Here is a 26,130-nt window from a genome sequence, read left to right as displayed (position 1 = left end):
CTTGCAGCTTTCCAGATGGGAAACACTGCAATTCTGTTAATGTCTTACATGCGTAGCCTCTTGCTTCAGGTGGGAAGAGCTGAGTCAGCGCATTAATCTATTATTAACTCCCATATTACTAACATTCCTCCATCTATTATTTTCTTTTCTGATTTATTGTACTTGTATAGTTTGTTTGTTTTTTTAATCTTCTCTATATACCTACAAAAGGCAAATCCCGAAATCCCCAGAACTGTAAAACTTACAAACTTGAAATTTGGCATATCTGTTCTTCTTAGATTTGGTAAGAAAGGATTTGTTGAAATGACCATCAGATTATTAGTATTTCTTATACAGTATTATATTAACATACTCTGATGCTAAGAAGTTAGGCATTCTACTCCCCCGCCCCATCTGAAAAGAACTCTGTTCCAACTGCCAGTTGCAACTGGGTGCTGGTGGGATTAAAGTGCTCAAGCCCTTCTATTTTATTGTTGTTAGACTTACAATAATGTCTTAATCTGTAACAGACCCTTAGCTTACAGTTTTCAAGGCCAATCATAAATTTATCAAGCCCGATCTTCTTAGGATCCAAGCCAATATAGGTTTTCTTCCCTTCTCCAAACTGTATATAATATGATTTTTTCATGGAATGACAAGCAGCCTGCCCTGATGTTAGAACTCCCACCAAGTATGGATTGGAATATAAAAACAGAAGCAAATGATTTACAGCCAGAAAAAGTAGAAATAATCTTCAGGGCCCTTAATAAAGAATTGGGGGTGGGGGGGGGGAGCTCATATATTTTGAGTTGCCTAACAAAAGTTGGATTATTCAGAGTATCATCTCCCCATTTGTCCTGGTTTAAACCAACACGAGATTGGCCAACTTAAAATCTTCCCTTTTAATATCTTTTAAAAATGACAACTTTCCATTCTGTAATGTCTTAGTTTAGTTCAGGGGCAGTCAACCTTTTTATACCTACCGCCCACTTTTGTATCTCTGTTAGTAGTAACGTTTTCTAACCGCCCACCGGTTCCACAGTAATGGTGATTTATAAAGTAGGGAAGTAACTTTACTTTATAAAGTTTATAACGCAGAGTTACAGCAAAACCCTACCGCGCACCATGAAAGCTGGAACGCCCACTAGTGGGCGGTAGGGACCAGGTTGACTAGCAATAGCAATAGCAGTTAGACTTATATACTACTTCATAGGGCTTCCAGCCCTCTCTAAGCGGTTTACAGAGTCAGCATATTGCCCCCACAGTCTGGGTCCTCATTTTACCTACCTCGGAAGGATGGAAGGCTGAGTCAACCTTGAGCCGGTGAGATTTGAACCGCCAAACTGCAGAACTGCAGTCAGCTGAAGTAGCCTGGTTTAGTTAGTTGCGAAGTCGTGTCCGACCCATCGTGACCCCACGGACAACGTTCCTCCAGGCCTTCCTGTCCTCTGGAGTCCATTTAACCTCACGCCTTCTGCTTCTGTGACTCCATCCAGCCCCCTCATTCTCTGTCGTCCCCTTCTTCTTTTGCCCTCAATCTTTCCCAGCAATAGGCTCTTCTCCAGTGGGTAAATTGTCTGTAATGTCTGTGTTCCCCTAATGCTAATGTTGTAAAAAGCTGAAATGAAATCTCTTCGCAACCAAATGGCGTCGGCTGTTTATGGTAGTCGACACATAATCCAGACTCTGCACAGGCCGTCCTCATTTAGCGACCACAATGGATTCCACTGAAACGGTCAGGATTTTTCTACTCTCTTGTGGGGGTGAAGTTTCCTTCCTCATGTCTTTTCTCTACTCTTCCCTCCTTAAAGCCGATTAAACCTTGCCGTCCTATGAGCAACAATGCTGGAAGATTGTTCCATTACCGCATCACGGTGTCCCCTCCGACCAACTTCTTGGTAAGTAATTTGAAGCACGATAGCAGCTTCTTGAGCCTCTTGGGATGGTTTTCCCCAGCTTTTGATTTTATTTCTCCAGACAGACAGACCCACCGTCATAGAGTATGACGACCACGAGTACATTTTTGAAGGATTTTCCATGTTTTCCCATGCGCCTCTCACAAATGTAAGTACTCTCTCTTTTATATTCTGGTTGTGCTGATGCTCTTACCTCATTGGGCAATGAAATGACCAATGAATCCTCCGGGATTGGGCGGCCTATAAATCATATGAATGAATGAATGAATGAATGAATGAATGAATGAATGAATGAATGAATGAATGAATCTCTGCAGGCGAACAAGCTCAGTGTTCTGACCGAGGCTTCCCGAGAGCCTGCAGCAAACTCCTTGTTCTGACAAAAACCCCTTTTATTAGTTTACTGTGAATTCTGCTCATTCAGATCCTGCAAAGTCTTTCAAGGGAGGATGTACAGTCACAGACCTTCTCTGGCTTGGAGAGCTGCCATGTTTTATATCTGTAAAACTTGGCAAGGAGTCTCGGAGAGTCATGAACCAATTAAGCGAACCAGTGGTGGGATTCAGCCGGTTCGCACCTATTCGGGAGAACCGGTTGGTAACTTTCTAAGCAGTTCGGAGAACCGGTTGTTGGAAGAAATCTCCTTTTGTTTTTTCCCCACTTTACAGGGCTAATCCTGTAAGGAAGGCAGGAAGGAAACATTCTGGTGGTGTTTCTAGCCTAATCTTGATTGCCCTGCTTACAGAAACTGCCTCTCCGGTTAACCCTTATTACATCGTAACAGCTAAGGCGAAGCGCCCATCGACCTGAGTGACCTTGAGTTGGCCATGCCCACCCAGTCACATGACCACTGAGCCCCACCTACCCAGATTGTCATTAGGGCAGAGGACCGGTTGTTAAATTATTTGAATCCCACCACTGAAGCGAACTAATTGTCTCCTGCAAACTCCACTCCCCTTTCGCTCCTCTTTTATTTCCTCTGGGAGGGGCCATTCACCGTCCACCTGTGGCCTCACTCCCAAGTCGACCCTTGTTCTTTAGCTCTTCCCTTCGTCTGGCCACTCTGTGCATGCGCACACTGGGAACAGGCTCCAGCTGTTTGTCTGCCTCACTGATGTCTGACTCTGAAGGCAGCTGATAACTGTCAGACGGCCCTGGCCCCCTCTCTGCCTCCGACACAGAGCCCTCATCCGAGCCTTCCCCAGACTCCAGGACTGGCCCAGGTTCCTCCCCAGAGTCCTCACTCTCCGAATCTGCTGCCAGCTCCATTGGCCACTGGTTGGCCATAACACTCAGCAGTGGGGATCCCACAAATTCTGGCTGTTTCATGTAGTCTTTACTTTTCTGTATGTAAACAAGTCTCAGTTTAATTCCTAGGGCTATGCATGCTTCCGAAATATCTCGGAAGGAGTTCTCTGGATCTTGGGCATCAGTTGTCTGAAAAAAACAGCGACAATGTTTAAAACCTGCATTACTTTGAATGACCAAGTTCTTCAAGTAGTGGAATCTTTGTTTACAGGCTCATGCAGGAGTCTGAAAAAAACCTGGGTTGCTATTAATGAATAGCAGAGTGAAGGTCGAAAGCACTTCTTCCAAATAATTTTCCAAGCCAGCACAGCCCAATTAATTTCCCACCATGTTTTTCAAGTGGGTTTACTGGAGCTGCCCTCCAGAGGAAATTTTCTGTAGGATTGAAGAACCTGCTGCACTGCAGAATAAATAGTTTTGGGATTAAAAAAAGCCTTAATAATACGGCTTTGTGTAGTGCCCCCATTTACTTCTGTTTTATTATTTCTGAAGTTCCTGCCAAATTGAAATGTGTATAAGGTGCCTAGAGGGGTAAAACCTCCTCCAGAGTTAATCATAAGAGTGATTTCCTATCTCCCTTGGGTTCACTTGAGTTTCTCACTTTAGCCTGTATTCCATATAGCTGTTTTGTTTTCTACTTTATTTTATGAAATGGTGCATTTCTATACATGTAAACAATCGGTGTTTTTTAGAAGCCTATATTTTATAGAGAGGAAAAGTTTGGTTCTGGACTCCTCTAGAGCCTTATTATTGGGATTTTCTCTGAAGAAGGGTATCTTTTCCTAAAATATCAACTGCTCAATTGCAAGAGCGAGCCTTCATCCTGTTTTTGCATCTTCTCAATTCTCTTTTAAGCACATAAGGCTTCATGCATACCACATAAACAGATTTTTCATCAGAGGAAGATAATGCCAAACTGCTGCTCTATGCTGATATTTTTTTCCTCCTCCCCCTGCATTATTATTGAAGTATCAATGAAACGATGATAAGGAGTTCTCGACTTACAACCACAATTGAGCCCAAAATTTATGTTGCTAAATGAAAAAGCTTGTTAAGAAGTGAATCTTGCCCCATTTTACAACCTTTCTTGCCAGAGTTGTTAAGTGAATCAGGCTGCAGTAATTAAGTTAGTAACATGGTTGTTAAGTGAATCAGGCTTCTCCTTTACCTCAGGGGTGAAATGCTCTGAAGTCTGCTACCTGTTCGCTTCGCTACAGGTTCGCTTCGCATGCACAGAGCGAGGGGGGCGCGAACGGCTGGGCCACACGATTTAGATTTGCTAGGAAGAGGGATTTCCTCCTTTCTAGCAAATATAAATCACAAGGCACAGCTGGTTGTCACACAGCTGATGGTTGGGACTTTTTGAAAACTTTTTAAAGCATTTTTTACTACCGTTTCGGGGGGTGGGGGTTGTAAAATGCTAAAAAATGCTAAAAAAAAAAAAAGTAAAAACCAATGATCAGCTGTGCGACAATTAGCTGTCCCGCGCGATTTCTAGCATTTATTTATTTTTTACTACTGGTTGGGACGAACCGGTAGCATTTTTTTTTACTACTAGTTCAGGCAAACCGACCCGAACTGGTAGCATTTTACTCCTGCTTTACTTCTAAGAAGGGGATCTCATGGCCCAAGAACACTGCAACCGTCATAAATATGAGTCAGCTGCCAACCATCTGGATTTTGATGACATGACCCTGGGGGATGTGATCAAAGGTTGTAAGTGTAAAGGATGGTCCCAAATCCCCTTTTTTTCCAGTACCGTTTGAACGGTCACTAAATGAACATTTGTTGTAAGTCGAGGACCACCTTTATTCATCCAAGGAATTCTGACAGACAATATAAAACTGAGAATGATTTCTTTGGCTAAAACTGCAGCTCTGTGGCCAAAGAGGGAAAAACAAGAAAGAGTTTAAAAAGTGGTTTTTCCCCCCATTGGGGGAAACCATTTTATTTAAAAAGGCGTAACTTTTCCAAGCGTCTGAGAAAAATCACCTCTTCTGTTTTCGGCTGGAAAATTGTAGCCTGTGTGGAGATGGCGGCCAAGGATTGTTGACCTTCCATAATTAAACCATGAAAGCTCATTTTCCTGCTATGTTTGAAGAGCCTGAACTGGGAATAGTCAGGCCCTGGTCAAATCTTAGTTCTGCTGATGACGTGCAGCGGTGTGAGAGGGGCTCGCTCTCATCACACACACACACACACACACACACCCTGCCAGGGGTTTGCAGGCTGTTAAAACCTGCCCTGTAAACTGGCTGCAGGCGGAACAGAGTTGAGGGTCAACTATCAAAACTTGATGTGGTCTTTCTTCCTTGTTTTCCCTGCGCAAGTCGGTGCACCTCTATGAAATATAGATTAAAATGTAGTTATGGGATTTAAAGTGAGGCTCCCAATGTAAGCATTGGTTCTGTTCACCGGCAGGTGGGGATACAGAGCCTCCTTTTATATTCTAGGGATCACGGGAGCATGAAATGGGGGCGGGGGGGGATCTGTTCTGATCTAGGTTTCACAAAATCACGAAGCAGGCTCCTTGTCCCGACAAAACCCGTTTTTATTAAGCCAATATGGATTCCGCTCATTCACAACCAGCAAACTCCTGGCTAACAAGACTTTCAAGGGTGAATTTACAAGCACAGACCTTATCAGGTTTGGAGAGCTGCCAGGCCGATATCTTCCAAATGCAATGCTGTATAAGAAAACAATTGGCAAGAAGTCTCAGAGTCACAAAGGAATCTTCACACTAATGAATAGCAATAGCAGTTAGACTTATATACCGCTTCATAGGGCTTTCAGCCCTCTCTAAGCGGTTTACAGAGTCAGCATATTGCCCCCAACAACAATCCGGGTCCTCATTTTACCCACCTCGGAAGGATGGAAGGCTGAGTCAACCTTGAGCCGGTGAGATTTGAACAGCCGAACTGCAGAACTAGCAGTCAGCTGAAGTAGCCTGCAGTGCTGCACTCTAACCACTGCGCCACCTCGGCTCTTAAAGCAAACTTGAAGCAAAACAAATTGTTTCCTGCAAACTCCACTCCCTTTTTACTCCTCTTTATTCCATATGGGAGGGGCCATTCACCGTCCACCTGTGCCTTTACTCCCGAGTCGGCGCTTGTTCCTTAACTGTTCCCTTCTCCCGGAAGCTCTGCGCATGCACACATCGGGAACAGGCTCCAGCTGTTCTTCTGCCCCACTGACCTCTGAAGGCAGCTGATAACTGTTGGCGGCCCTGGCCCCCTCTCTGCCTCCAACGCAAAGCCCTCATCAGAGCCTTCCCCAGACTCCAGGACTGGCCCATCTTCCTCCCCAACCTCCTCACTGTCTGAGCCTTCCACAGGCTCCGCTGGCCGCTGGAGGGCCACAAGCAGGAACTGCTGTCTTGGAGTGGCTGTTGGATAAGCCACGGAACTATTTGCGTAATATTAGAATCAAAATACACAGTTCAATAATGGAGAATAGGTTGACTCCCTCTTCCTTGTGGCAGCCACAATCTCTGCCACAAACTCGCAGCGTCTTGTTGCGTCGTCTGATGTTTCACAACATTTTTTTCCTTCACTGAGTTTCGGTGGGCGTGGCCTGCGTGTGATGCGTCTGCCCCGCAGGCCACCAGTTTGACACCCCTGGTTTAAGGGGTTGCCACAAGACGGGGGGGGGGGGTCAACAGGAAGCAATGGATGGAAACTAATCAAAGAGAGAAGCAACCTAGAACTGAAGAGAAACTTCCTGACAGAACAATTAATCAGTGGAACTGATTGAGAGCCGAGGTGGCGCAGTGGTTAAATGCAGCACTGCAGGCTACTTCAGCTGACTGCTAATTCTGCAGTTCGGCTGTTCAAATCTCACCGGCTCAGGGTTGACTCAGCCTTCCATCCTTCCGAGGTGGGTGAAATGAGGACCCAGATTGTTGTTTGGGGCGATATGCTGACTCTGTAAACCGCTTAGAGAGGGCTGAAAGCCCTATGAAGCGGTATATAAGTCTAACTGCTATGGCTATTGCTAAGTTGCCTCCAGAAGTTGTGGGTGTTCCGACAAAGTTTTTAAAGAAGAGATTGGACAGCCATTTACCTGAAATGTTATAGGGTTCCCTGCCTATGGAGTAAGAGGCTGTACTAGAAAACCTCCAAAGTTCCTTCCAAATAATGTTAATATTCTTTACTAGCAAATGTTCACTGGTATTATTGACGATCCGTGTTCTGTTATTGTACTTACACCTCAAATTCTAAAAGTGTAAACTGTTTGATGGATTAGAATAGCATAAATTGTGTGAATAGCTTTCCTGCATTCCCGTAACAGTGTTTATATATTCTCAAATGTATATTACACAGTGCATAGTTACACTCGCTTTGGTGCACCTGCTTTAAATGCTCAGTAGGTGGCAGCATTTGATCACGCCATTTACCCTTCCGCTTCTGATGCCAGCTGGCCATCACCAACTTTATTTCACATAGGCGACATTACTACATTGGGTCAGAAGACAGAAAAGGCTCCTAAGAGTTAATTGCACAGCTCCTTAAAAGTGTTTCATGTTTCCTTCTCTCTTTCTAGATTCCTCTGTGTAAAGTAATCAGATTTAACATTGATTATACAATTCATTTCATTGAGGAGATGATGCCTGAAGTAAGTTATGAGTTTGATTATTCAAGACATCTGTTTGGTTTGCAATGCACCAATATACTGTATTTTAGATTTCTGATTCGTGCACACTTTCTGAAGTGGAACATATTGTATGCCTGGGTGGAACTCTTGTAATTGAAGATGCACTGTTTTAGAATCACAATGTCTATGATTCCGAAATATAATTATAAAAATATAATAAAGCAAGACTTAAAACAAGTTAAACATATCCCCCCTTCCCCAATAAGAGCAGGTTGTAACCTCAGCTGAGTAAAATATTAAGTGCTGCTGAAACTTTTCCTCAGGTATGAAAAAATAATCAGATTATTGCACCTCTGTTACAAATATATATATTTGTAGTTCGAATCCCAGTAAGGGTATGGCTAGCTGATGAGAGCTAAATAGCTTGAAATAGATCTATACTAGTCTCCCTTTATTTATTTATCAGCACAAATGCAACATACATACATACATACATACATACATACATACATACATACATTCACACACACACACACACACACACATTTGAGGGTAGAGGTAAAATGTTCAGCATAAGTGTCTTTCAAATGATAAAATTAACTAGTTTTGGTGGAGAAAATGTTCTGTGAAAAGAGAGGCGCATAATGATTTTAATATGTCATTTGGGTCATTTGGGGCGTGAAATAAATATTGAAATAAATAGTTCCTATGTAGGTAGCTAAATATTGATCCTCTGCTGAGATCTATTTTCTATTTCCTCCTTTCCTTTTTCTATTTCTCGCTTCTTCAACATACTCACCAAAGTAGAGTTTGAATGTTTAAATTATTTGTTCCACATTTCTTCAGGCAAACAGCAGGACTCCCAAGTCATTTTTTTCAGTATAGGTAAATGAAAGTGGGCAGGAGCAAAGGCCAATGTAACATATGGATATCTTCTCCCCTTGACTGTTGGAGATGCTACCAGCTCCATTTCTGGTTTCTCAAATTTTGTAAAAAGCCATCTTTGTTTTTCAGTCCTCTTGTCCCAAGAAATGGGAACTTGGGCTGAGGGTGAAAGATCCTGCAATTTAAGAGTGATGAGATCTCATCTCCTCCCCTCTCTCCTCCTCTCCTCCCCTCTCTCCTCTCCTCCCCTCCTCTCTCTTTTCTCCCCTTCCCTTCCTTCCCCCCACCCCACTCTTCCCTATCCTATCCTACGTCTGATTTCAGGGAACGCATTGACTTCTCATTATGAAAGTTGGTGAAGATGTTTATTGTATGATCTTGACTTGTCTGCTTTTCCCCCACCAGAACTTTTGTGTCCGAGGCCTGGAACTCTTCTCTTCTTATCTCTTCAAAGATATTTTAGAACTATACGATTGGAATCTGATTGGTAACTATCTTAAAAGTATATTTATGGGAGGTCTCTAGTTTGCTTCATAATAGTCTATTTGCTGTATTAATATGCTGGTAGATTCTCTCTTGATGCACGCTAGAACTCTTCCCTCATTTGGCTACAGAACCTTTTAATGAAAGAAGGGAAGGTACCTTGTTAAAAATAGCAAAAGTCAGGGATTTATATCACATTTTAGTATTGTGATTTCCCCCAGGAAATCCAGGAAAAAAAAGAGAGAGATAAGCTAGTTAGGGATGATAGTTAAGGGCATCCTCGAGAGTTAGAAGCCATATGAAGAGCTATAAATAAGACTATCTCCTGGTAAATAAGTATTTTGCTTATAAGACTAGATACAGTTAACTGTCCTCTATTGCTATCATATTGTGAAAAGTGCCAATGTTACGCAGAGATGATGACAAATTTCCAATGAGACATTGACCCTAAAATTTTGGAGACCCTTAATTTTTTCCTCCTCCCATTCAAACATGTCGACATTCTTTTTGGAACTTCCGTTTTGAGATTCCTGGAGAAGTCCCCGAAGTTTTCTTGGCAAGGTTTTTCATAAGCACTTTGCCATTGCCTCCTCCCTAGGGCTGATGGAAAGTGGCTGTCCCAAGGTCATCCAATTCGTTTATTGCCTAAGACGGGACTAGAACTCACCGTCTCCCAGTTTTCTAGCCTGATGCCTTAACCACTACACTAAACTGCCTCTACCCCTAAATTAGGAGGCAGTCAATTAATTCAGAATATTCAAGGAAAGGAGGATGTGAATATTGCCTAGCTGCTGAGAGACTAAAAGAAGGCATAGATGTACTCAAAGAATTCAAATCTTACAGGCAGAAGGAGAAAAGTATCAGGGATAACTTCCCCATCCATTATGTTCAGTGGTTATAGAAAGCCAGGTTTGTGTTGCATGGTGGACATAAATAGTTGGTACTTTATAATCTACATATTTCATAGCTATTATATGGCAGATTTTGTGGCAAATGCTCTTTATTGTCCGCTGTAATTCTGATATCATGCAGTTGTATGTTCTGAGCCATTTTTTTTTTTAGTTCTATTGAGTTTCTCTCCAGATGCTAACTCTCATAAGTCCCACCCATATACTCCCCATCTGTAGTATAATAATACTTGGAAGATCCTGGGTTCCCAATCGTTTTCCAGAGGAAGGGGCTAAAAACTTGCTTTTCATGAAACAAAACACTGTTTTATAGGATGTAAAATCATTTGCTTTGTAGCAGATTTGTAGAATACAAATTCAGTTCTGTAAAAGTAATTTAATTTTTACTGAAGTACCAAAGATGCATGTAAATGTTCTATGAAACCACACCTTGCGATATATGGCACATTGCTGTTCATTTTGTTATATAAGGTCCTTCGTCAGAAAACAATGAGACTTCGTGTCCTCGGTTCCATTTCATGCCACGGTTCGTAAGGTTCCTTCCAGGTAAGCATATTCCAGTCTGACAGCTATTCTTTTAGTTACTTATCTCTGAGAAAATATAAGTCTATGGCTGGACTAGTGTTTCTCAACCTTGAAGATATGAGGACTTCAACTCCCAGAATTCCTCAGCTGGCTCTGCTTGCTGGGAAATTCTGAAAATTGAATTCCACACATCTTCAAGTTGCCAAGGGTGGGAAACATTGGTCCGGATTATACTTCTTCCAAACTTGCAAATGTGTGTAAAAGAGTCAGACATTCAATTGTCAATTTGAGACTGTTGGAGATGTTCAAATCTATATTATTTGTGTCTGTTCTTAAGAGTTTATTTTAAGAGCTTCACTAAGTAATTTAGTATATATGTTCAGCCATGACACTTATTTTTCTACTGTGCACAAAGCTTCGATTGCTACTAAGGTTCAAATGGAATGCTAAATGATGCCCAAATAATGAGAAGGAGAGCAGTATTCCCCTTGAGTTTGTTTTGATCTATCCGCTTGCCGAGGTGTGTTTATATTAGAGTTGGAAGGTGTGCAAAACATTTTGAAAAGTTTTGTTTTTAAAGATCTGATATTTTTATTATTTCTATCTAGCATTGGAAGTGCCTTTTCTTCTGCTGCTTGAATTTACATGTGATGTAATTATTTAGGTGTTTTTTTTTAATGTTAAGGTTTGATTATGAACTTTTTAATATAATTTTATTGTATTTTATTGCTGTAGGTTATATTTCAATGTATTGCACTGCTTCAGGTGACTGGGTCCAGACTGGTGGTTTATAAATATTTAACTTATTTTTTTTTTAAATTTAAATATGTTTACAATTCAGCAGGTTGTAGACTTTCAGGCTTGTGAAATAAGTGTGTCTATGCCACGACTTGATGTGGTATCCCGATCCTATTAGCTTTGAAGGCAAAAGTCCAGGTTGACGTGAAAACATAGACTTTTTGCTGCTTATTTTAAGACCTAAAAATTACACACACACATTCTTGCGTTTGCTTTGTGAAACAAAAGTAAAATAATTTACATCTAACTTTTTTTTTGAATTTTTATTTTATACCCATAAGGACATCAACAGAACACATAAACACATTAACAAAAATAACAACATAACTTAAAAACAACATAGGAACAATAAGTTCCATCGTATATCATACCGCAGTTCCGAATTGGTTTCTTTGCAGTTAGTGTTTTCCCTTCTATACATTTCTATCTTGCATTCATAATCTCCTTATTCGTTATCCATTTTTATGTACATTTCTTTATTTATTTAAACTTAGCTACTTATGACCAAATATTATTTACCTATATTGTGCTATATATTTTTACTGTCATTTATTCTCTTACATACAGTTATAGATATACATTCACATAGTTATTCTTTTTCTTTGCCATTCTTATATTATTATTATTATTCCATTTGGAAGGTTATAAGGTATAGTTTAAAATGCTTTTTTTACCATCCTTCGCACCTGCTAAGACACCACCTTGTTTTCTCTTTCTTTTCCTTTCTCCCTCCCTCCCTTCTCTACTTCCTTCCTTCCTCCTCTCCTTCCCCTTCTTCCTTCTCTTACTTCTCCCCTACTCCTACCCTCTGTCTTCTCCTTCCTACCCTCTCTCCTTCTCTTTTTCTCTCTTCCTCCCTCCTCTCCTTCTCTCCCTTCCACCCACCTCTCCTTACTTCTTTCTTCTTCCCCTACCTCTCCTCCACATTTCTTCTTCCTCAATTCAATTTACATCTAACTTTTAGCATATTGTAAAAGAGGGGAATTTCGTATTCTCAACTGGTTCAAGTTGTACACAACCTCCATGCTGGACTTTTTGTGAATTTCTGTAGATTTCATGCAAGCACTAAATTGAGCAACCCCAAGTTCAAATAATTGTGTGGTGGCTATCTAGTATAGGGTGGCTTATTATTTGAGTTAGTGCATCATGCAAGGCCAAAATATGGTTATCCTGGCTTTGCTTTAATATCTTGCCTCGCCCCAGCGATTATGATTTCCAGACTGTGGTTTATCAATTAGCGTGATGGGTGAATCCCACCAGTTGTAGCTTATGGGTTGATGTGATGTGTAGACAATCGATTTAAGTTTTCTGTTGAAGCCACTCAGCTGTCCTGAAGCCATGGCTTCAGTTTTTGAATGCTTTCCTTTCAATGTATAAAAAGAGTTTGACCGCCAGGCCCATTCTGTTTTCAAGATGGTGGGAAGGAAGTTCTCTCAATGCATCAGATCCTCCTGTACTTGATACGCTGCAATAAACCCCTTGTGCCAGAAGAAGAAATTGCCAATATGTTGCAGTGGGAAGAGCTGGAGTGGCAGAAATACGCGGAGGAATGCAAAGGGATGATAGTGACAAGCTCCGGCATGGTACGGAAACCTTCTCTCTTGAAGTTAGGCTACAGCAAACGTACACTAAATATTAGCCATTCCAACTACTACTGAGAAGCGCATATTTTTGATGTTACATTGCCACAGAATCTATGATGGTTGAACTTGACTTACTTGACTTAAGTCTTTAGCGTCGGTACGGCATCGCCAATCCCTTCGCTGTAGAGTCGCATGCATCCCGAATCAACGGGATCCATGATTCTAGGCTGAGTACTACTTGAGCTCGCCGGGCCCAAGAGTTGACCGAGCCCCTTCTGTTGGAAAACGGTGGGCACCTCGAGAAGGCATGGGTTGTCTTGATAATGAGAGGCTATATTTTGCGCGTCAATTATCCTTTGCCCACCATGGTTGAACGATGTGCCACTCTGTACCCCATTTGCCACCCTGAGTTCTCTAACCTGGATGAGTATTCCAATGGCATCAGGGTATCAATTGTGGGCCCCTTTGTGGGCCCCAAGTAGGGCACAAAATACAGGTAGTCCTCGATTTACAACCTATTCATTTCGTGACCGCTCAGAGTTACAATTGCACTGACAAAAAGGGACTTACGACTGTTTCTCCACACCTGGGACCACTGTAACATCCCCATGGTCACAATTCTGGGAGTTGAAGTCCACAAGTCTTAAAGTTGCCAAGTTTGGGAACCACTGACTTATAGCAAGTCACTTGTTATAAGTCAAGGACTGTAACTAATGATTCCAGTTAGTTACGACTAACCCCAAAAGGGGGACTTATGACCCAAGTGAAAAGTTCTGGTGGTTGTGCCATCTCCCCCCCCCCCCGTCACATGACCGCACTTTGAGCACTTAGCAACACAGCTGTGTATATGGATGTCTATAGCATCCTGTGTCATATAAACATATTTTACTATAGATTTCCCCCAAACCGGCAGTTATTTCTGTTTTTTGACAAAAGCGCGAACCAAAAGCATTGTTCATTTTACGACTGTGGCTTTTACAACTGAGCCGAGGTGGCGCAGTGGTTAAATGCAGCACTGCAGGCTACTTCAGCTGACTGCAGTTCTGCAGTTCGGCTGTTCAAATCTCACCGGCTCAGGGTTGACTCAGCCTTCCATCCTTCCGAGGTGGATGAAATGAGGACCTGGATTGTTGTTGGGGGCGATATGCTGACTCTGTAAACCGTTTAGGGAGGGCTGAAAGCCCTATGAAGCGGTATATAAGTCTAACTGCTATTGCTATTGCTATTTTGCTTAACAACAACCACAAAAAACTTTAACTTTGTTTTCGGTTTTATGACCATGATGAATGTGACCATAATGGGAAGACTGCATTACCATTGTAACTTGAGGACTACCTCTTATGAAATCTAACAATGACATTGTCTAAGACAGAAGTCCCCAACCTCTGGACCGTGGCCCACTACCCGTCTGCAGCCTATTCGCAACTGGGCTGTGTGAATGCCCAGCTGGTGGGTGTGCATGCGTAGGAGCAGCCCCGCTAACAAGAGCATTGTGGAGGCTCAATGGCCCCACTCGTGCATAAACTGCAGAGGCTCAGCATAATTTGCGTGACCGTTGTAAGCACTTTCAACCCCACTCAAGTGAGCGCTCATGGCCCCACTTGTGTCACAGGGGTTCTTGGCCCCACTTGCACGAGCAACTGGTGCTCCCCCACACACATGTGCCTGCCCCTCCCATAAAGCCACCCCCCCTCCCACTCTGGGCCATCAACCCGGAAATGGCGCAGTGGTTAGGGTGCAGTACTGCAGGCCACTTCATCTGACTGTTATCTGCAGTTCAGCGGTTCAAATCTCACCGGCTCAAAGGTTGACTCAGCCTTCCATCCTTCCGAGGTGGGTGAAATGAGGACCCGGATTGTTGTTGGGGGCGATATGCTGACTCTGTAAACTGCTTAGAGAGGGCTGAAAGCCCTATAAAGCGGTAGATAAGTCTAACTGCTATTGCTATTACCCGCCCGAGTGATGACTGTTGAATGCATGTTGTGGTTTACCATTTTATTTTTTGGTCACCTACTGTTTGTCTTTTGTTACTGCACACCCTTCCCTTATGATTGTAAGCCGCCCTGAGTCCCCTCAGGGAGAAGGGCGGCCTATAAGTCTTAATAAAATGACTATAAAAAAAAAAAAAAGACTATTGCTAATATTGGAGAACTCTGGTCCAAGACATTAACATTCCTCTGTATTCGCGTGTGGGTTAAATGCATTCGGTTTCATTCAGTTTGTCTAATATGCTGAATACCAATGGAACCAGCATAGAACAATAAGCTAAATTACTGACAAGGGGAATACAAAGTTCATAAAGTATTATTTTTTTTTTTAAAAAAAAAGTAAGGCTGGAAGCAATCCAAGCAATAAGTTTTAAATAAATAATCTGCTTGAATTTCTCCCTCCCGCCTTCCACACTCCAGAACATTTCATCCATCCCCCAAAATAAAGAAAATCTCACGTCCCATAAAACACCTCTTCCTGTTGTGCTCTGCTCGATATGTATTGTAGAACACATAAAGGAAGCCTCCGCTCTTCTGACAACCAGAGTAACTTTTGTGGGTTTTAATAATGAACCTCTCACTTTGCTACTTGTCTGTAATGACTAAAGATCATGAGGGGATTTATGGAGCATCATTTTCTTGGTTGTGTGTGTGTGTGTGTGTGTGTCTCCATGTCGCTTTTTAGAATGAGAATGAGAAAAGGAAGAAAAATAGGTTTGGGGTGTGCATATTTTTCTCTTCTGCCAAGTCCCTGTAGTGGCAATAGCAATTATTCTAATTTCTGCCAGGAACAAATAGAAGAGGAAGATTTGCGTGGGTTTTCTTGCTCTTTGTTCATGTGAAGACTAGAATAGCGAGAGGGGGAATATCTCACAGAGCATAACCTTGTAAGTTTATTGGGAAGAGCATTGCATTATTTAAATAAAAATGAATTTTGAGTCTCCTTCAGGGCTAAGTATCCGTCCTTCTCTGTGGTGATGTTTTAACTCTAAAGTTTAGAATGACAGGGGCTCCTGCAAGTTAATTAAACTTTTATCATACTTTTTCATTGATTCCATCAGTAGCCTACATTTGTATTAGTCCTTTCAGCCACTATGAGCTCCTCACATATTAATTCCTGGGCGTAACTTTACGCTATAAAAACAGAATGGTGAATTTTGTGAAAACCTTTGGGAGAAACAGAAGGGTGATAATTCTAATTTTAGTCCTCCCATAAATTACTATAATCAATAAATAACTGTGACTTAAACAACCTAAAAATAATCTCAGCCATGTTGTGTTTTAAATCCAGCAGTAGGCTGAAATGAGGTGAGCACCTTGTTATCCTTCTCCACGTCTGTCTTATGTTCAGGCTGAACTCATTTAGGCAGCTCAAAATTTTCCATTGCCTAAGAAGCCTCTTTGGTTAGACAATCCTTTTCTGTGTGTGAGCATTAAACGAGTAACAGAACGGATATGTCACACTTTTTGATCACATAGTAATATTTGGGCATGTGAATAGGATGATTTGTTTGCCCAGGAAAGAAAATCCAATTAAAGTTGGGAGAGATCCTGCTAGTTTCAGACTGCTAATTTTCAAGTAGAGCCGCTAGCTACTTTCAGAATAGTGTTAGTAGATGTAGTGCCAGGATGGGAGACCTATGGCATTGCCCATTCCTCTTCCGGGCTGATCCACACTCGGTGCCGAAAAGGTTCGCCATCACTGATATAGTGCATGAAAGCGCATATAAATCTTCAATGTATTAGGTTTGTTTGTATCTTTAGCAAGTTATTTCATTTGATTTAATAAATTTATAGGCCGCCCAATCCCGAAGGACTCCGGGCAGCTTACAGAAAAATAAATTTTAAAAAGTAAAGAGTTAAAAAACGAAGGAAACAGATTAAAAGAAAAACCACATCATGCACCCAGTCTAATCGGGACTGGACCTCAGTCATGAGGTCAACAGCCCCAGGCCTGCCGGAATAGCCAGGTTTTGATAGCCTTTCGGAAGGCCGTGAGAGTGGAAAGAATCCGGATCTCTGGGGGTAGTTCGTTCCATAGGGTCGGAGCGGCTACAGAGAAGGCCCTCCCCCGGGGAGCCGCCACCCGACATTGTCTGGCTGACGGCACCTGGAGAAAGCCCTCCCTGTGTGATCTTAGTGGCCGTTGGGAAGTATGTGACCGAAGATGTTACATGTACCCAAAACTCTACAGCAATATCCCTTAGACTTATATACCGCTTCATAGTGCTTTACAGCTTCTCTGAGTGGTTTACAATGTCAGCATATTGTCCCCAACAATCTGGGTCTCTTACCAGCCTCGGAAGGATGGAAGGCTGACTCAACCGTGGGCTGGTCTGAATTGAACTCCTGGCAGCAGGCAGAATTTGCCTGCCATACTGCACTCTTAACTACTGTGCCACTATCCTAGTTCAAATAAACATTGATGGAAGTATAATTATCGGCGGAAAATTTATTCCTTTTCTCTTTTTTTTCCTTTTGCTTTTCTGTTCCTGCAGAAGCCCAGTTCTGTTCGCATCGATCAGCTGGATCGTGAACAATTCAACCCTGATGTGATTACTTTTCCCATCATCGTCCATTTTGGAATACGACCAGCTCAACTCAGTTATGCTGGAGACCCACAGTGAGTTGCCCCCTTATTTGTTACATGGAACTAATCAGTAACGTACCGTGTTTCTCCAAAAAGACGACCCGCCATGAAAAGAACATTTCTGAGTGCATGCCATCCAATTAAGCCCCACCCACAAAATTAGCCCTGATTAAGATCCCGCCCACCCCGGGGTGCAGGGAGTGAGGTGAGGCACAAGCTAGGGTGGGGATGGGGGGGGCGGGATGGAGCTGCCCTACTTACCAGGCCTCATACATCCCGACATCTGCCTCGCATTCTTCTACAGCCGTTTCTTCTGCGGCTGCTTGCTGCCACTCACAGGCAACGGCCTCTGTTTCGCCTTAGCAATAGCAGTTAGACTTATATACCACTTCATAGGGCTTTCAGCCCTCTCTAAGCGGTTTACAGAGTCAGCATATTGCCCCCACAGTCTGGGTCCTCATTTCACCCACCTCGGAAGGATGGAAGGCTGAGTCAACCTTGAGCCAGTGAGATTAGAACCGCCGAACTGCAGATAACAGTCAGCTGAAGTGGCCTGCAGTGCTGCACCCTAACCACTGCGCCACCTGCTGGCCTTCCGCAGACGTGGTGCCAGGAGCAGGAGCTCCTGCTGGGCAGGGCTGTCGGTGCCCCCGTCGCAAGGTGAGTCAATAATCAGAAGAAGGTGTAGCCATTGGGTGGGGCGTGTCAAAAGAAGAGCCGCCCTTCTTTTTTGGAGAAACACGGTAATATTTTTTTCCAAAAAGCAATATGTATAAAGTAGTGAAACATCCAATATTCTTCTCAGGCTAAAATGCTTCCCTCCTTTTCCATCTGTTGAGAGTGGCCAAAGGGCCGTTGTCTCCATTAGACCTTCCAGGTGGTTGTGGTCAGGATTTGATGGAATGAACTGGAATAAGAGCCGAGGTGGCGCAGTGGTTAGGGTGCAGCACTACAGGCTATTTCAGCTGACTGCAGTTCGGCTGTTCAAATCTCACCGGCTCAGGGTTGACTCAGCCTTCCATCCTTCCGAGGTGGGTGAAATGAGGACCTGGATTGTTGTTGGGGGCGATATGCTGACTCTGTAAACCGCTTAGAGAGGGCTGAAAGGCCTATGAAGCGGTATATAAGTCTAACTGCTATTGCTATTGCTATTGAATGAACTTTATCATGCAATCATCCTTTTTCCCTGAATATTTATTTATTTGTGGTACCTTTTCCCCCTATTGGAAAGATTCACTTCCATTAGCAGTGGCCCAAGCTAGGTGTCTTCTGGTGCCATCTCTGAGCTGCAGGAGATGAAAAACCATCCACAATAGAGGATACTGGAAATATACAGGTTGTTCTCGACTTACGACTACAAATTTCTGTTGCTAAGCGATAATAGGCGTTAAGTGAATTTTCCCTCATTTCCTGACCTTTCTCGTCACAGTTGTTAAGTGAATCGCTACCGTTGTTAAGTAGGTTGTTCGTAACATGGTGGTTAAGTGAATCTGGCTTCCCCGTTGACTTTCCTTGTCAGAAGGTCACAAAAGGGAATCACAGGACCCCCGGGACGCTGCAGCCGTCATAAATGTGAACCAGTTGCCAAGCATCTGAATTTTGATCAGGTGGATCGTGGGATGCTGGGAAGGTTGGAACTGTGAAAAATGCTCACAAGTCACTTTATTCAGGGCCGCTGTAAATTTGAGCAATTACTAAATTGTTGTAAGTCGAGGACAACCTGCATTAGTTTGTGTGGTTATGAAGATAATTCCGGTATATAAATTAATTCTGGACCGGTCACTAAGCTAAACACACAAATTGTAACCCTGGTTCTTTCTCATCTCTTCCAGGTACCAAAAACTCTGGAAAAGTTATGTGAAATTACGCCACTTGCTGGCTAACAGCCCCAAAGTGAAACAAGCAGATAAACAGAAATTAGTTCAGAGAGAGGTATGTTGTGATTTCATCTCCTGGCAATTGTTGGTTTGGAAGTTTCCCTTCAACCCAAGTCGGTCCTGAATCCTAGTTTATTCTTATTCCAGGGCTGTAGGCATCCGAGTGTTTTAATTTATGTTATTCTATTATTCGTTTGCGGTGAGTCTGAGCTAGAAGAATTTTACAGCTGGAAGGTACAGTATTCTGTATTTTGGTTGAAGATGCGAAGAGATGGGAAGCACCTTTAGTTTCAGTCTTTGATTGCTCAATTCAGTACCAATTCTCGAATACAGCTTGTCTGTCTGGAATCCGCACTGTATATCGGACCTTAACACCATTGAGCGAGTCCAGAGGTATTTTACGAGAAGTCTACCCCACTCCTCTACTCGTAGCAGAATACCTTGTGCCACCAGGCTCGAAATATTGGGCTTGGACAACCTAGAACTACTCTGCCTACTCTGCCTAAGCTTAGTACACAAAATTATCTGCTACAACGTCCTACCTGTCAATGACTTCTTCAGCTTCAACCTCAATAATACACGGGCACACAATAGATACAAACTCAAGGTGTAAACCGCTTTGAACTCGATTGCAGAAAACACGATTTCAGCAACCGAGTGGTCAATGAGCTGAGGTGGCGCAGTGGTTAAATGCAGCACTGCAGGCTACTTCAGCTGACTGCTAGTTCTGCAGTTCGGCGGTTCAAATCTCACCGGCTCAGGGTTGACTCAGTCTTCCATCCTTCCGAGGTGGGTAAAATGAGGTCCCGGATTGTTGTTGGGGGCAATATGCTGACTCTGTAAACCGCCTAGAGAGGGCTGAAAGTCTAACTCCTATTGCTATTGCTAATGCCTGGAATGCTCTACCTGACTCCGTTGTTACATCCTCAAACCCCCCCACAGCTTCAACCTTGAACTGTCTACTGTTGACCTCACCCCATTCCTTCGAGATCAGTAGGGGCGTTCACAAGTGCACCAGCAGGCCTAACCTTCCTGTCCCACTGTCCCCATTTATTTGTACCCATTTCCTGTGTTCTTATTCATGTTTATTCTTACTCCTGTCATCTTGTACATGAGTGACAAACTAAATAAATAAATAAAATAAAATAAAAAAATGAAGTAAATCACAATTAAGCTCATGAGTTCTATCTGTAAAAAAAGGGGGGGTTGCATTTGAGCAAAGAAGGAACTGCTTTGTTCAAAGACTGCTGGTAGCTGAATCCCTTAAGCAAATCACAAGACTTGTTGCCGTAGTCAGTGCTTGTGATATGCCTGTGTGAAATATCCTAGAGCCCAGGGACATTAAAATTCCCTTCCATAGTATTTACATCTTCTGAACGAGGAAAGGAGTTGCTTTAGGCAATGTAGTAGCTGTCATAACATCCAACCTTGGGTTTCCTTGTAGTAACAGAATCCTATTATATGTCATATATTAGTCTGGGGCTAAAAAACTGTTGCCCCCGTCTCGAATGGTATGACTGTTGTGTGTTTTAAATTATGCATTGTTTTGTGTTGTTTTAATTTTTGTTTGTATCCCCCTTCCCTGGTTTGAGTTGTGAGCCGCCCTGAGTCCCCTTCGGGGGAAAAGGGCAGCATATAAATAAAATAAACATTCAAACATTCAAACATTTCCTTTTAAAACCAGAATGCTCTCCTCTATCGCTAACGACTCTCAAAACGTATCTCCAATTAAGAAGGATGTATTTACGGACTTGGTCAAGACTGAGAGACAGCATTCTAAGGCAGCCAGATCTAATCTTCTAATTCTGGCATCTCAACCCACACAAACAGAAAATTCTACACTAAAAGCGTGTTTAGAAAATAATAACATGGCAACTTCATGGATTTAAGATGGGGAGAGCAAAAGGGAAAGGAAGGAGATAGAAAATGTTTGTTTTTTTAAAAAAAGCAACACATTTTTTCTCTTTTTTTTAAAAAAAAACTGACATTACTGTACTGCTAAGTAGTTTTGTACTGGAGAAATAGGGAACCTGTTCACACTTTATTTTTGTTTTAATCATATAGTGTAAACCTGATTTGCTCAGGAAAAAAAAGAACTCTGTGCAATGGCACTTTTTCCAATTAATGTTTTTAGCAGCCTGGCGCAAACAAGTGTCACATTCCAGTTGTGTTGGCCTTCAGGGTGTTATTACAAGCTTTAGAGTCTCAGCTTTTGGCTTCCTCTCTTAAGGGGGGAAGGTCCATGCCCTACTAATAAACCTGCCCCATGGCTTTGACAGAAAATAACTTTTTTCTTTTTTAATACTGTAGACTATTTTCAACTTTACAGAGGTCTTTCATTGCTGCAGCGTGGAACAAATGGAAGAAAAAGGGGTTTTTTTTATTAAAAAAGAGAAATTTCTTTCTAGGGAGTAATGGACATGTTATTGTTAAAAGTATAGCAGAAAGGGTTTGTGGATGATTACATTTCACTGCAAAGCAGAAAGAGAGAAGGAGAGCTACTTTGGCATTTATCAACCTGTGGTGTAAATCTCTGTTTCTAGATTTTTATCACCTGAGCCGTTGAATAGTTGCTTCCTGAAAATGTCTCTGCTTCATATATATATTTTTTGCTTCCTCCATGGATGCACTCAGGGGTCTTAAGGCAGTCGCTTTAACAGAAGCCTACCATAGAAAGATTTCAGCAAGATAAAGAGACAGCTAAACACTTGCTTGTCCTCATTATTCTTCATTGTGGTGCCTGTGATTTGCAGATGTGGGTTTGTGCTTGCAGGAACCTCTTTATAACCCTCTACAATAGGAAGTTCTGTGGTGGGAATCCTGCCCTCCGTGGGGTTCTTTAGCATCTGCCTAAACGAAAAGTAATTCTTTTCCGAGCACAATTCTCAAAGAATCTCTTTAGCAAGATTTATGGAGAGGAAGGAGGTGGGCTTGCAAGAAAACCAGCAGCTGAATTGTTTCCCTTCTAAAATTCAGTATATCCCCAAATACATTAGAACAGATGCTTCTTTCTTTCCTTCTTAACTGCCTTACTGGGAGCTGGAGAACTGACGGGGATGGAGGTTGTGAGGCAAACGGGCTGAGGCAGCAGATGATTTTTTCAAGGCACACATAATATAGGAAATATTTTGTGATGGATCTTTTCCTCCATCACAGCCTGTTTATTTTTTCCTGTAAGACAGTGCACCATTTGGAGGCATCCAGAGATGTGTTTCACATAAGTTTACCACCGGTTCGGCGTGCACCGAAAATGTGATCGGACGTGTGCGTGTCTTCCCCACATGCGCTTTCTCATGCGCGCAGCTTGCACATATGCGGATGGCTTAGAAAATGTGGCTAAATAGGACAGCATAGTGCACCTGCAGATCACCTGAACCGGTCTGAACTGGCTGAATACCACCACTGGATGCATCCACTCCTAATTTCAAGGGTTTCCACCAGCCCTCCCTCGTTCTGCATATTTGTATGCCAGATTGTGGCAGCAATAAACCCACAATTTATTCTTTGTCCTAAGATGTGTTAGCCTGGGGTTGTCCTATGCTGCCAGTAGACCAAGGTATATTTTTTTGATTTCACTGATAATTCCATTGTGGGATTCCAAAGAAAGGATGAAGGATGTTTCCTCATCATTACTGTAACGCGCTCTACATGGGGCTGCCCTTGAAGAGTGTTCAAAGACTTCAGTTAGTCCAGAATACAGCCACACGAGCGATTGTGGGTGCACCTAGGTACACCCACGTTACACCTATCCTCCACAAGCTGCACTGGCTACCCATTGGGCTCCGGACACGCTTCAAGGTGCTGGTCGTTACTTTTAAAGCCCTTCATGGCATCGGACCTGGGTACCTGAGAGACCGCCTCCTGCCATTCACCTCCCAGAGACCTATAAGATTGCACAGACTAGGCCTCCTCCGGATTCCATCTGCCAGCCAATGCCGGCTGGCGACCCCCCGGGGGAGAGCCTTCTCTGTTGCATCTCCGGCCCTCTGGAACGAGCTCCCGTTGAAATCCGGACCCTTATTACGCTCCCGGCCTTCCGTAAAGCTATTAAGTTCCGGAAGACTGGGGGCTGTTGAAGTATCCAGCCCCACTTCATCTGTGAATGTTGTCGTATTTTAAATTGTTGTATTGTCTTGTATTGTCTTATTTATCCCCTTTCCCTGTTTTATTGTAAGCCGCCCGGAGTCCTTCGGGAGTGGGCAGCATACAAAACCAATAAATGAATGAATGAAATGAATGAATGATCAAGACTCAGGTTTTCCATAAATTCAAGGGGACATTGATTCCTTTAGCAAAACACCGTTCTCTTTTTCTTTCTCTAAAGGAAGCCCTGCAAAAAATCAGGCAGAAGAATACCATGCGGCGGGAAGTCACTGTTGAGCTGAGCAGCCAAGGATTCTGGAAGACGGGAATTCGTTCTGATGTCTGTCAGGTGAGTTGAAGTTCCTTTTGCCTTCCTAGGGGAGGGTGAAAGTCAGTTTTAACTAAGGCTCTTTCAAACCTGTGGAATACAAATAAGGAGCAGCATGGCTCCCAAGCTCTCAAAATTCAACAAATCTACTAATCCTTTCAGAATAGTCCTAAAGAACATCTATATGGTTGCTCATGAATCATTGAGCTGAGGTGGCGCAGTGGTTAGAGTGCAGTACTGCAGGCCACCTCAGCTGACTGCTATCTGCAGTTCAGTGGTTCAAATCTCACCGGCTCAAGGTTGACTCAGCCTTCCATCCTTCCGAGGTGGGTAAAATGAGGACCCAGACTGTGGGGGCGATACTCTGACTCTGTAAACTGCTTAGAGAGGGCTGAAAGCCCTATGAAGCGGTATATAAGTCTAACTGCTATTGCTATTGCTATTGAGTTGTGGCCATTTTGTTGTCACATAAGCAATCAGACTTCAGAAAAGTGCAGATATAAGGCCACATATACTTCTGGTATTTCTGGACCAGTCCACAACAGGCAGTGGAAAGGAATAATGTACCGTATTTTTGGGAGTATAAGACGCACCTTTTTACTCCAAAAAAGAGGGTGAAAATCTGGGTATGTCTTATACTCTGAATGCAGCCGCCTGGTTCGTCTGGAAAAGGGGCAGGTGAAGCGGGCGCTGCAGAGATTGTGATGGCTGGAAAGGAGAGACGTTTCGCTTTCGGGGCTCCCGCTCGGCTCAGTTCCCGGGAGAGCTCAGTTACTCAAAGGCTTTGGTTTAAGGAGGCGCTGCTTTAAGCCGCCCTCCTCCTCCTCCTCCTCCTGCAAACAAAAGGTGCCTCAGAGATGGTAGATTTCTCAGAACGCTAGATTGGGAAGTTAAAAACTTGAAATGGGGTGCAATTCAGCTTGATTCAAGGGCTTTGGTTCAGAGAGATTGGGGGAGGGTGAGGGGAGGAAGGGAAGGGGAACAATCTCTCTAGGGAGACTCTTATCAGAATGCTAGATTGCGAAATTAAAAACCTGGAATGAGGTACAATCAAGCTTGATTCAAAGGCTTTGGTTCCTGAGATCACTGAGTTGCCACCCAAAACGCTGGTACCGCGATCTCTGCAGCACCCACTTTACCTGCCCCTTCTCGGGCGGTTCCAGGCGGCAGAGATTGCGGTAATAGCATTTTGGGGTGGCAGCGCAGCGATTTCAGGAACCAAAGCCTTTGAATCAAGCTTGATTGTATCCCATTCCAAGTTTTTAACTTCCCAATCTAGCGTTCTGATAAAAGCCTTCATAGAGAGATTGTTCCTCTCCACTCCCCCCCCCCGTCCTCCCCCCCCCCCCAGCTCCCCAATCTCTCCAGATCTGCTTATTGCTACTGGACCCAGCTACCATATCTCTTTGCGGCATTCATTTCATTTCATTTATTGAATTTATAGGCCGCCCAATCCCGGAGGACTCCGGGCGGCTTACAGAAATAGCAGTAGACTTATATACCGCTTCATAGGGCTTTCAGCCCTCTCTAAGCGGTTTACAGAGAGTCAGCATATTGCCCCCAACAATCTGGGTCCTCATTTTACCCACCTCGGAAGGATGGAAGGCTGAGTCAACCCTGAGCCGGTGAGATTTGAACCGCTGAACTGCTGATCTAGCAGTAGCCTGCAGTGCTGCATTTAACCACTGCGCCACCTGAATGGAAAATGAAAATGAAAAATATTAAAAAAAAATATTAAAAAGGATTAAAACAATACGATACAACAAGATTAAGAAGAAAAAAAACACAACATGCACCCAATCAAAGGGGGACTCAATCAAGAGGTCAACAGCCCCAGGCCTGCCAGAAAAGCCAGGTTTCAATAGCTTTACGGAAGGCCATGAGAGTGGGTAGGGTCCAGATCACTGGGGGTAGCTCATTCCATAGGGCCGGAGCAGCAACAGAGAAGGCCCTACTCCGAGGCGTCGCCAGCCGGCATTGTCCAGCTGAAGGCACCCGGAGAAGGCCCATCCTGTGCGATCTTATCGGTCTTAGGGAGGTATGCGGCAGGAGACAGTCTCGTAGGTATCCGGGTCCTAGGCCATGTAGGGCTTTAAAGGTGCATGACAGATCCGACACACAAACACACACACACACACACACACACACACATGATCTGTCATGCAGCAAAGAGATACAGTAGTTGGGCGCAATAGCAATAAGGACTGCATGACAGATCTGGAGAGACTGGGGGGGGGGAGGTGGAACAAGGGAAGAGGACCAATCTCCTCTGCACAAAGACTTTCC

At 43.3% G+C, this 26,130-nt stretch overlaps 1 protein-coding gene across 4 annotated transcripts in view; it reads left to right on the top strand.

The window, feature by feature from the left end:
- DROSHA (drosha ribonuclease III) overlaps positions 1–26,130 on the top strand; it is a 116,309-nt gene that overhangs the window by 22,258 nt on the left and 67,921 nt on the right. For all 4 annotated transcript variants that reach the window (XM_032222610.1, XM_032222611.1, XM_032222609.1 and 1 more), the window contains 9 exons: positions 1,791–1,877; positions 1,957–2,043; positions 7,746–7,817; positions 9,087–9,168; positions 10,544–10,618; positions 12,809–12,978; positions 17,465–17,589; positions 19,389–19,488; positions 23,758–23,865. In XM_032222610.1, coding sequence (XP_032078501.1) covers positions 1,791–1,877; positions 1,957–2,043; positions 7,746–7,817; positions 9,087–9,168; positions 10,544–10,618; positions 12,809–12,978; positions 17,465–17,589; positions 19,389–19,488; positions 23,758–23,865 — 906 coding nt within the window. The remainder of the gene's footprint in view (positions 1–1,790; positions 1,878–1,956; positions 2,044–7,745; positions 7,818–9,086; positions 9,169–10,543; positions 10,619–12,808; positions 12,979–17,464; positions 17,590–19,388; positions 19,489–23,757; positions 23,866–26,130) is intronic.

This window comes from Thamnophis elegans, chromosome 8 (genome assembly GCF_009769535.1).
Source record: "Thamnophis elegans isolate rThaEle1 chromosome 8, rThaEle1.pri, whole genome shotgun sequence".
Lineage (NCBI taxonomy): Eukaryota > Metazoa > Chordata > Lepidosauria > Squamata > Colubridae > Thamnophis > Thamnophis elegans.
The sequence above is the reverse complement of the archived record's forward strand: the minus strand, read 5'-3'. Positions and strand labels throughout refer to the sequence as shown.